Here is a 12,262-nt window from a genome sequence, read left to right as displayed (position 1 = left end):
ATTCCCATCATGCCTGGACAAACTTTGGCTGTCCGGGCATGATGGGAATTGTAGTTTTGCAACAGCTGGAGGGCCGAAGGTTCCCCATCCCTGCACTATACTTTTATAATTACAGCTATATAAAAGCTATAAAAAGCTGACAGCAATGTTCACATTACTTATGAGTTATGGAGATAATGTTCAGTAATATCAGTTGCCATGAGGTGGCAGTAAAGCAATGTCTTACTTCTTACTACAGTTGGTGTTCTGTACATTATAATTTTAAGGAAAAAAAAAAAGTTGAATTTTTTAATAGAAATTTATAGACTATAAACTATATATTTTACCTGCCTGACGACACATGACGCATATGCTATTTATTGGTGACGTAAAGGGCATACTCATACTTATGCCATACTGCTGCTGTGCCCGTATGATCAGGACCACTGGTTAACCCTTTGAATGCTGCAATCAATGCTGATCGCAGTGTTCGGAGGGAAATAGTGGAGAAGAAAAGGAGACAAAACAATGTATGGGTAAACAGCCTATGGCTCATTTTAAGACCTCTTTGCAGTTTGACCATATTCCCTGTTGTTGGAGCAAACTTAGATATGGTAGACAGGCCACTGTACTGACATATATAGTTATATAGATATATACTATACATGTACAGGTACATCATAGTGACCGCACAGGCAATCAACCAACAAATGGTTAATGGCCGAGATCAGAGACACCTCTGATATCTACTGTTTGCCAAATCTTAATTCACACATCAGACAAAACCCCATAAAGAATTCAGACATCACACTAGACCCAAAAATGAATTCAGACACCAGACTAGACTCCAAAATGAATTCAGACGCCAGATTAGACCTCCCCCCCCCCCCCTAAAAAAAAAAAGAATTCAGACACTTAACACTAGTGATGGCCATGATTCAGGTACCAGGTGAAATCCAGTGGCGTAGCTACTATAGAGGCAGGGAAGGCGGTTGCTATGGGACCCCTGGAGAGAGGGGGCCCAAGGAAGATAAGAGCCTCCAGTGTCCTTTTGCTCAACCCCTTATGTACTGCAGTGTGTAAGTGACCCAGTGTTCTCTTACATGCTGCAACACAAAAAAGGGTTAATTTGCTAAAGACAATTAGCTCTCTGATAACCTCTGAGCTCCTGCAGAGGTCAGAGGTTATCAGTGCAGGAAAGAGCTAATTGTCTTCTGTATTAACCCTTTGTTTGTGTTGCAGCATGTAAGAAAACACTAGGTCACTTACACACTACAGTAAATAAAGGGTTAAGCAAAAGGTAGTCTGCTCCTGCACCTATGTATATAACCATGAGGCTCCTAATAGGCTGTTATAGTTACATACAGTGGATGGACAGAACAAGTAGACATTGGCTTTCTGCTTTCCTAGTCACTGTTGTGGCTGCACGCAGGATTCTGCCTCTGGCTACAAGAGAATTTTTTTTTTTGCCACATTACCGAGTATATATATATATATATCTTAGTGCGTAGGGGAGAGGGGCCCCATACAGTTTTTTGCTATGGGGCCCCATGAATCCTAGCTACGCCCCTGGTGAAAGCTATGGGGTCCTTGTGATGCTTACCCCCACAGGCTGCGAGTAGTCGTTGTAGAGGATACATATGATCCTTTAGACAGGGGTGAGATGGATACATGGCAATCCTTAAATAGGTACTGTCTTTGGAAAGAAAAAAAAAAGAGGGGGACATATCAAAAGTTTTGATTGGTTGGGGTCCCCCCACCGATGAGAAAAACAAGCCGTAAGAAGCACATAGTAGCGCATCTCACTCTCTGGGTAACAGCAATCTCCGTCTAGGCGGCTCCATTATAAGTCTTTACTGACTCTAAGGGCCAGTTCACACCGAGTAAAAGAGGTGGAATTCCATGACAGGAAATCTCTGCCGTGGAATCCTGCCTGCCTCCGTGTCATGCAGTCTGTCTATGGAAGGGCTCGTGCGCCTCCGCACAAAGAATTGACACGCCAATTCTTTGAGTGGAGACAGGAGGAGCACAAGCCCTCCCACAGACAGACTGTATGACACTGAGGTAGGCGGGACTCCGCAGTGAAGAGCTCCGTCACAAAATTCTGCCTCTTCTGTAAGATGGGTATTTATAGATAATTGATTATCCTAACTCCGCCCTTTTTCTGGAAACTTCCAAAATGTTCTGAACCTCTTTTCCACTAGATAGCAGCAAAGCAAAGTGTACCTTAATGCTGTGTGTGATGTAAATGGGATTAACCCTTCACCACCTGCCAAGTAGCGGAATACTAAAAACTGACCCATGCAACTTTTTATAGGATAACCAGAGTGCTAGCTCTCCCATAGCGGCCGCCTTCCAGGTACTTTCACCCTGCCCTCCTATGAGATTCCAGAGAAGCCAAATGTCAAATATAAGACAATGTACAGACACTGATCATACAAAGGAAACAATGCTTCGAAGTGTTTGCCATACAACGGCATTATTATTATTATTATAGTGGAGAATATTTTCCTAGGAAAACATCTCCATGCAATATTTATTAATGTGAACGTGGAAGCGTCATTGGCAGCTGGGCTCATGACAAAAGAATTATCAGTCAAGGAAATCTCCTGTCATCTCTGCAGCATGTGATGATATGAAAAAGACCCCGGCTGCCAAAGAAAACCGAGCCGCGCGCCGCAGCAGTTATGCAAAATATCTCTAATCCCATTGTTTTCCAGCTGTCTGCATCCCGACCACAAGAGGTCGGATTGTTCCCACTCCATCTGGACAGAAACGTCTCTGCAGGAGCCGAGGAAACTGTCAGGCGAGGGGAGAGGGGTACGAGTAAATAGCAGATACACACTTACCTTCCTAACCAGCCCCAGATACACAGATGATCACAACCAGGCCTGGAATCTAGGAGTTATTTTATTGTAAAAATAATAGTAGTAGTAGTAATAATAATAATAATAATAATAATAATAATCAACAATGAAAGAAAAGCAGTCAGGAACCTGTCCATAAAAGTTTACACAATGGGAAAGAGGTCCCTGCCTGTTACACTGTACAGGAAAAAAGACCCTGCCCATAAGAGCTTATACTCTACAGGAGAGAGGACACTGCCCATAAGAGCTTACACTCTACAGGAGAAAGGGCTCTGCCCATAAGAGCTTACACTCTACAGGAGAGAGAATCCTGCCCATAAGAGCTTACACTCTACAGGAGAGAGGTCCCTGCCCATAAGAGCTTACACTCTACAGGAGAGAGGACACTGCCCATAAGAGCTTACACTCTACAGGAGAAAGGGCTCTGCCCATAAGAGCTTACACTCTACAGGAGAGAGGACACTGCCCATAAGAGCTTACACTCTACAGGAGAGAGGACCCTGCCCATAAGAGCTTATACTCTACAGGAGAGAGGACACTGCCCATAAGAGCTTACACTCTACAGGAGAGAGGACACTGCCCATAAGAGCTTATACTCTACAGGAGAGAGGACACTGCCCATAAGAGCTTACACTCTACAGGAGAAAGGGCTCTGCCCATAAGAGCTTACACTCTTCAGAAGAGAGGACCCTGCCCATAAGAGCTTACACTCTACAGGAGAGAGGACACTGCCCATAAGAGCTTACACTCTACAGGAGAAAGGGCTCTGCCCATAAGAGCTTACACTCTACAGGAGAAAGGGCTCTGCCCATAAGAGCTTACACTCTACAGGAGAAAGGGCTCTGCCCATAAGAGCTTATATTCTACAGGAGAGAGGACCCTGTCCATAAGAGCTTACACTCTACAGGAGAAAAGGCTCTGCCCATAAGAGTTTATACTCTACAGGAGAGAGCACCCTGCCCATAAGAGCTTACACTCTACAGGAAAGAGCACCCTGCCCATAAGAGCTTACACTCTACAGGAGAGAGGACCCTGCCCATCAGAGCTTACACTCTACAGCAAAAAAGAGGGGACCCTGCCCATAAGAGCTTACATCCTACAGGAGAGAGGACCCTGCCCATAAGAGCTTACACTCTTCAGGAGAGAGGACCCTGCCCATAAGAGCTTACACTCTACAGGAGAGTGGATCCTGCCCATAAGAGCTTACACTCTACAGTAGAGAGGTCCCTGCCCATAAGAACTTACACTCTTCAGGAGAGAGGACCCTGCCCATAAGAGCTTACACTCTACAGGGGAGAGGACACTGCCCATAAGAGCCTATACTGTACAGGAGAGAGGACCCTGCCCATAAGAGCCTATACTGTACAGGAGAGAGGTCCCTGCCCATAAGAGCTTACATTCTACAGGAGAGAGGACCCTGCCCATAAGAGCTTGCACTCTACAGGAGAGATGACCTTGCCCATAAGAGCTTACACTTTACAGGAGAGAGGTCCCTGCCCATAAGAGCTTACACTCTACAGGAGATAGGGGACCCTGCCTATAAGAGCTTACACTCTTCAGGAGAGAGGGGACCCTGCCTATAAGAGCTTACACTCTTCAGGAGAGAGGACCCTGCCCATAAGAGCTTATACTCTACAGGAGAGAGGACCCTGCCCATAAGAGCTTACACTCTACAGGAGAGAGGACCCTGCCCATAAGAGCTTACACTCTACAGGAGAGCGGTCACTGCCCATAAGAGCTTACACTCTACAGGAGAGAGCACCCTGCCCATAAGAGCTTACACTCTACAGGAGAGAGGAACCTGCCCATAAGAGCTTACACTCTACAGGAGAAAGGGCTCTGCCCATAAGAGCTTACACTCTACAGGAGAGAGGACCCTGCCCATAAGAGCTTACACTCTACAGGAGAGTGGATCCTGCCCATAAGAGCTTACACTCTACAGGAGAGAGGACCCTGCTTATAAGAGCTTACACTCTACAGGAGAGAGGACCCTGCCCATAAGAGCTTACACTCTACAGGAGAAAGGGCTCTGCCCATAAGAGCTTATACTCTACAGGAGAGAGGACCCTGCCCATAAGAGCTTACACTCTACAGGAGAGAGGACCCTGTCCATAAGAGCTTACACTCTACAGGAGAAAGGGCCCTGCCCATAAGAGCTTACACTCTACAGGAGAGAGGACACTGCCCATAAGAGCTTACACTCTACAGGAGAGAGAATCCTGCCCATAAGAGCTTACACTCTACAGGAGAGAGGGCCCTGCCCATAAGAGCTTACACTCTATAGGAGAAATGGCTCTGCCCATAAGAGCTTGCACTCTACAGGAGAGAGGTCCCTGCCTCGATCATGTCGAAATGATACGAAAGTAATAGTTTGTTACTGTGTAGCAGAGGTGGGGAACAGTCAGCCCTCCAGCTGTTGCAAAACTACAATTCCCATCATGTCAAGACAGCCAAAGCTTTAGTCTGGCAACAGCTGGAGGGCCGAAGGTTCCCCATCCCTGCTGTATATCTTTGCTGTGTATGGTGCACTCTGTGACAGTTTGTACAATCAGGGTGGAAAGCTATTGATGTGAACGGGTGATTTTAGTCTCTGTCGGTAAACAGATGTTAAAAACTGCAAACTCAAAAACTGCAAAAGTCTGTGAGAGCCAAAACCAGGTGCATGCTATACTTAAAGGGGTGCTTCAGAGGAAAAAATATATATTTAATTATCAACTGGTTTCAGAAAGTTATACAGGTTAGTAAATTGTTTCTATATCTCAAGCCTTCCAGTCCTTATCAGCTGCTGTATGTCCTGCATGAAGTGGTGTATTATTTCCAGTCTGACACAGTGCTCTCTGCTGCCACCTCTGTCCATGTCAGGAACTGTCCAGAGCAGTAGCAAATCCCCATAAAAAACCTCTCCTGCTCTGGACAATTCCTGACATGGACAGAGGAGGCAGCAGAGAGCACTGTGTCAGACTGGAAATAATACACCACTTACTGCAGGACATACAGCAGCTGATAAGTACTGGAAGATTGAAGATTTATAAGTAGAAGCAATTTACACATTTGTATAAATTTCTTAAACTTTGTTTTCTCTGGAGTGCCCCTTTAAAAAGTACAAATTCTTAAAAAAATAACCACAATAATGTATGCAGAGACTTACAAGTTACACAGCTTAGCTGTCCTCCGGAAAGAGGGAAACGGTTTCTTTAGTCTCACCTATTGGAGGAAGCTACTCTGTGAGTTAAGAAGCCAAACATTGAGTTGGCACTGAAGAGACAGGTATCTTATGCCCAAAAAGTATTGCCTGGCCTGAAAGACCACCTACTCCAGCTGGCAGTCTCCACGAGTAACATATGACACAACAAAGTCCTGTCTTTATAGGGGTATGTCAGATATATTTTTTCTTTTTAAATCAATTAATTTCAGAAAGCTATATAGATTTATAATTTACTTCCATTCAAAAATCAAGTCTTCCAGTACTTATCAGCTGCTGTATGCCCTACAGGAAGTTGTGTATTCTTTCCAGTCTGACACAGCGCTCTCTGTTGCCACCTCTGTCCATGCCAGGAACTGTCCAGAGCAGAAGTGGTTTTCTATAGGGATTTGCTGCTGCTCTGGGCAGTTCCTGACATGGACAGAGGTGGCAGCAGAGAGCACTGTGTCAGACTGGAAAGATTACACCACTTCCTGCAGGACATACAGCAGTTGATAAGTGCTGGAAGGCTTGAAAATTTTAAATAGAAGTTATTTACAAATCTGTATTACCTTTCTGACACCCGCTGATTGGAAAACATTTTTTCCCCTGGAGTACACCTAAATTCAGTGATGCAGTGCCATACAGGATGCATATACTGCTGTGCAGGTCCTGTGTGCTCTGGCAGATTCTCTTACAGAGAACACAGCTGTCCATCTCCTGATGTTACAGGAAAGGGTGTGGCTTTGATAAGGGGTGGGGTTTATCATATCAGGTCTCCTATTGGAGACACAGCTCTGGGGGAGGGCTTCTGCTGTAGCCAGTTGCCTTACAGAAAGATACAGATAAGGAAAGCTGAACCTCTACACCACATGTAGTTTTTTTTTTCCCCACACAGTTTGAGACGAACAATTTTTTAAAAACTTTTTCGTGTTTTTTTTTTACATTTTATACAGCGACTGTACCTTTAAGGTGTTCATGGTTTACAATATGTCCAGAACAGCCTTGCTGGGCACAGGGAGCAGGTGCACCACAGATCGATGTGAATATTTTATTAATCTGAATTATTTACTTTCACCTTGGCAGGTTCGTGGTCCTTCCTGTGTGACTCGATGTTTGAGGCTGGGGCACAGTGCCATGAGAAACGCCACACATTCATTCACTGTGATGTAACCGTGCGCGTGGGAGCCCTGATGGTGACAAGATCTTTGGCTTATCTCCATGATTGTCATTGTAACTGGAAGTACGATGCCCGTCCTGTGCCAGCTGACAATGGCGCGGTGCATGTAGCTCATATCACTGGGCTGTTTATCAGGTATGAACAGCTACTAACAAAGGAGGCAGTATACTAAACGCGGCATTTCAGTGTTGTCTGTGCTATCGTTTTTCATGCTGGGTGTGGGGAAATTGGTTGCATGTCAAATGGGGTGAACTAATTTGTGCACACATGGCACAACCACCTTAGGCTATGTTCACACAACGTAAGTTCCGTGGCAATCACGGCCATTGTTACAACGGACGTGATTTCTGCGGTACTTACATTGTGCTGCAGGCTGAGGGAATCCCGGACGGATTGTATAAACATGGCATACACTCCGGCCAGGATCCCTAGCGCACCGCGAGAAACTGACATGTCAGTTTTCTGTGGCCGCTATTCAATGAATAGTGGTCGCAGAAAACCCTGCCAGTGCACACTATGGAGCGTGCGGCTCCGGCAGCACGCTCCATTGTGTGCAGTGGAGAGTTCTGATGCAGGCGCGCACGGATGCTCCCGTACCAGAACTAAGCGGCACTAAAGATCATCTAGCCGGTACTGCAGTACTGGCCGGGATGATCTTTTCTGAGACCGGCCGTTCCGTGACCCAGCCAGGACACAGAACGGACGGTCTTATACAGCTTGTGAACATAGCCTTAGATGTCAGTGCTCTGAGTGCTGCAAATCCATATTAAGAATTGAGAGGTTTACGAGCTAAACAGGGGTAGTTTGACGCTCATTGGAGGTCCAACCTTGATAATTGGTGGTCCAACCTTGAATAGTGGTGGTCCAACCTTGATTGGTGGAGGTCCAACCTTGATTGGTGGAGGTCCAACCTTGATGGGTAAGGTCCCTGCTTTAATTGGTCCACTTCTAACCTTGATCATGGGAAATACAGTCTTGGTTGGTAAAGTTCCACCCTTGATTAATGGAGGTCCATCCCTGTTTGATGCAGTTCTAGTCTTGATCATGGCGGTCCAACCTTGATTGGTGGAAGTCCAGCATTGATCGGTGGAGGTTCAGGACCAGCCTTGATCATGGGAGATCTAACCTTGATGAGTGGAGGTCCAATATTGATCATGGGGGTCCTGCTTTGATTGGTGCAGATGCAGTCTTGATCATGGGAAATCTAATATTGATTAGAGGAGTTCCAACCTTGATCGGTAGAGGTCCAACTCTGTTCGGTGCAGTTCTAACCTTGATTGTAGTGGTCCAACCTTGATTGGTGCAGTTCCATTTTTTTTTTATTAGTGAAGGCCCCACATTGATCAGTGGAGGTCCAGGTCCATCCTTGATTATGGGAAATCCAATCAACCATGATTAATAGAGGTCCAACCTTGATCGGTGGGGATCCTGCTTTAATTGGTGCAGTTCTAACCTTGATCATAAGAACTCCAATTGTGATTGGAGGAGTTCCAGTCTTGATCGGTGGAGGTCCACCCTTGATTGTTGCATTTTTAACCTTGATCAGTGGAAATCCAAATTGTAATGGTGGAGATACAACCTTCAACTGCCCCCTCACTGATCATCAGATCAAAGAGAGTTGGACTGGAGGGGATGGGGACAATGGATAACCTCTTTAGGCTGTGTCCACACATTGTGGTTTTGTTCCATACTGTTTTCTCAGGTGAAATACCTAAAAAGAAAAAAAAAAACTACATTCCAGAAACTACATGGGAAAAACAGTTTTTTTTCTGCATGGTAATTGCCCACTTGACACCAGCTAAGCCGAAAGTTTGCAATGTCTGGAGGAATGTGGTTATGCTTGTAAAAGCCAGATACCCATAAAACTGCTGCAGGATGTATACATAGTCACAGCTTACGGTCCTCCGCATTATTACGGGTTCTGTAGAGGGGTGTTTGATCCGCAGCCAGGTCCCTCAGCCGGTTCTAGTAACAATTACTGCCTGATACTGGAAGCAATTAATTACAGGCTGTAAGTGAGGGAATACAGGGCAGGCGGTACAGTGCTCCAGCGGGGGTGGCCGGGCACTGAAAGGGTTACCTCGCAGTCATTAAATACTCCAATTCTAATTAAACGCCGGCTAACTCTAATTAGCGACAAACGAGAGTTAATTAAAATCAATTAACCCTTTCAGCTGAGAAAGAAAAATACATATTGTGATGCAGAGAGGCGTACTTTATAATCCTTCTTCTGAATTTCTTTTGCTATGGTGTTATATTGTATGTAAGTATGTGAAAAAAAATTTATAAAGAGAACTGAACAGGGGTTGTGAACGTCAAACTGTTTTGCAAAATACTCTCGATTTTTTTTTTTTTCATGTTTTATTTGTTTAAATCAACATTTTATGTACAGCTGCTGTGTGTCCACATTCAGTAGCAGAGAATTCTGGAGGAACTTGCATTGTATGGTCAGCTCTCCTGTCAAACAGCACCAAAACCTCTGTAACCACACAGTGACAATACACTGACTGACTTGTTGCATAACAAAGAGCATTGTCTCAGAGGTAGCCAGATGTTAGCTAGGGCTGGGTGCGGTACCGCTGTGGCACTTGTCACAGGGCCTGAGTGGATTGGGTCTTAGGCACACGCCCATTAAACACAAAGGGGGAGATTTATCAAAGGGTGTAAAATTTAGACTGGTGCAAACTGCCCACAGCAACCAATCACAGCTCAGCTTTCCTTTCAGCACTGCCTAAAGCTGAGCTGTGATTGGTTGCTGTGGGTAGTTTGCACCAGTCTAAATTTTACACCCTTTGATAAATCTCCCCCAAAGTCTCTTGTTATGTGGTGGGAGTAAGTGAGGACAGAGTCTTAGATAACTTAATGACTTGACTAACTTTTACCTGAAGTACTTCTTAAAGTGACAGCACAGTCTTTGTTTATGTTTTTGTTATGTTTGCATCCAATAGCTGTTTTGCACTTGGAAATTGCTGGTGATATTAGGATACAGGTGATAGTTGTAATTTGCTGACTTGAATAGAAACAGTCTTTTAGTTAGTTAGTTTAAATTGTATAGAGGACTAGGGGGCCTGTCCGTGTGGTGTCCCACCACGGTTGTTGCTATTGGGTACACCCTTCGTAAAAGCCTGTACTTTTTCCATTGTAAGTGGTGATGTAGTAGTGCCAAAGTTTTGCAACAAGATGTCACTTTTGCAAGTGTATGTATTCAGTTATTGCACAGCTGTAGTATTGAAGGGGTTATTGTTTGTTTTTATGTCACATAGATCTGTAAGCCAATGAGAGTACACTCTTCTTCTGTCCTATCATTTCTCTCTTTACTTCTCACATATGCACTCCTCACCCACTCACAGCACACCTCACAGGGGCTGTAGATAGGAAGTCACATGGGTAGAGGAAGTGTAGTGTCTTTTCTCGCTAGACTCTGTAGAGACAGGATGCAACCTTCACTAGAGAGGATAATTCAGAGATCATCTCAACCCACGCTGTGGACAAGGAGAGACACAGTGCAGGACAGTATCCATAAAGCAAGTTTCAACATGTTGAAAGACAAACGACTACAACGATCAGCCAACATCGTTCATGTTGGCTGATTGTTGTGTTCTATTACACCAGACGATTATCGTCCGTAAAGGCCGATATCGGCCGAATACGGCCAATAATCGTTCCATGTTATAGGGACTTAAGGCTTAGCAGGCCATAACTTGTAAGGAAGGCTTAGGTGAAGTACTGCAGTCTTGGGTAGTTGGCACCTGGCCACAAGGCCAGGCCCTGAGGTAACTCTCTATTAGCTCAGCAGTACGGGTCCTGCTCAGGATACACGCACTAGACTACCCCTCTCTCTGAACATCACACCCTATATGTGGGCTGAAACTAGTTAACTCTCTTATTGGTGGAGGAAAAACTGAGGTAGTATGACATTCCATTGGTGGAACATTCTAGAACTCTCCATGGATAGATTGAGACATAGAAAACAGCTGGAATGTCTAAAACATTGTTATTAACCCCTTCACGACCCAGGACGTAACTGTACGTCTTGGGTCGGGTAGGGGAGTTCAGAGGGGGTTATATACTTTACATATTGTTGTACACTTTACATAACATGTAATTTTTACCATAGGTCAAACAGTGTAAACACAAAAAAAAAAAAAAATAAATTTTTTTTTCTTGTTTTGCAACATATTTTACAGAAATATTAAGTCTGCCCTTGCAAAGTACAATTAAAGGGGCAAAAAATGAAGTTTCGTGTGGGTCTGTAGGCGAAAAAAAGGAAGCGCTACGGCCTTTTAAACACGAGGAGGAAAAAGGAAAGGGCAAAAACGAAAATTCAGTTCCGGTTCTGAAGAGGTAAAAAGGGTTCTCCAGCAAAAATCTTTTTCTTTCAAATCAACTGGTGTCTTAAAGTTATATAAATTTGTAATTTACTTCTATTAGAAAAAACTCAAGTCTTCCCATACTTATTAGCTGCTGTATGTCCTGCAGGAAGTGTTGTTTTATTTTCAGTCTGATACAGTGCTCTCTGCTGACATCTCTGGCCGAGACAGGAACTGTTCAGAGCAGGAGAGGTTTTCTATGGGGATTTGCTACTGCTCTGAACAGTTCCTGTCTCGCCCAGAGATGTCAGCAGAGAGCAGTGTGTCAGACTGAAAATAAAACACTTCCTGCAGGACATACGGCAGCTGATGAGTACGGGAAGACTTGAGATTTTTTAATAGAAGTAAATTACAAATCTATAAAACTTTTTGACACCAGTTGATTGGAAAGAAAAAGCTTTCCGATGGACAACCCCTTATTCACTTCAATGTACTGCCATAGATACAATATTACTCAGTGGCGGCATCTTGTGGCCAAAAGAGAATACAGTAATCTAGAAAAGTTCACAATGAAAATACAGGTGCAATACAGGTGCAAGGGTATTAGCGAGTACAGGGAACCTTTAGGGCAATACCTTCAGTGCCGACTAGAAGAGAAAATGATACTGTAGTGACAGATTCACTACATCCTGGTAAGCTGCATAGTTGATATTATAATTAGCCTAAAGTAATTACCCTCATTTGA

At 44.4% G+C, this 12,262-nt stretch overlaps 1 protein-coding gene across 1 annotated transcript in view; it reads left to right on the top strand.

The window, feature by feature from the left end:
* PKHD1 (PKHD1 ciliary IPT domain containing fibrocystin/polyductin) overlaps positions 1 to 12,262 on the top strand; it is a 340,735-nt gene that overhangs the window by 58,277 nt on the left and 270,196 nt on the right. Inside the window, exon 35 of the mRNA XM_069974284.1 lies at positions 7,114 to 7,342. Coding sequence (XP_069830385.1) covers positions 7,114 to 7,342 — 229 coding nt within the window. The remainder of the gene's footprint in view (positions 1 to 7,113; positions 7,343 to 12,262) is intronic.

This window comes from Dendropsophus ebraccatus, chromosome 6, assembly GCF_027789765.1.
Source record: "Dendropsophus ebraccatus isolate aDenEbr1 chromosome 6, aDenEbr1.pat, whole genome shotgun sequence".
In the NCBI taxonomy this organism is placed as follows: domain Eukaryota; kingdom Metazoa; phylum Chordata; class Amphibia; order Anura; family Hylidae; genus Dendropsophus; species Dendropsophus ebraccatus.
This window is presented reverse-complemented; position numbering and strand designations above follow the sequence as displayed.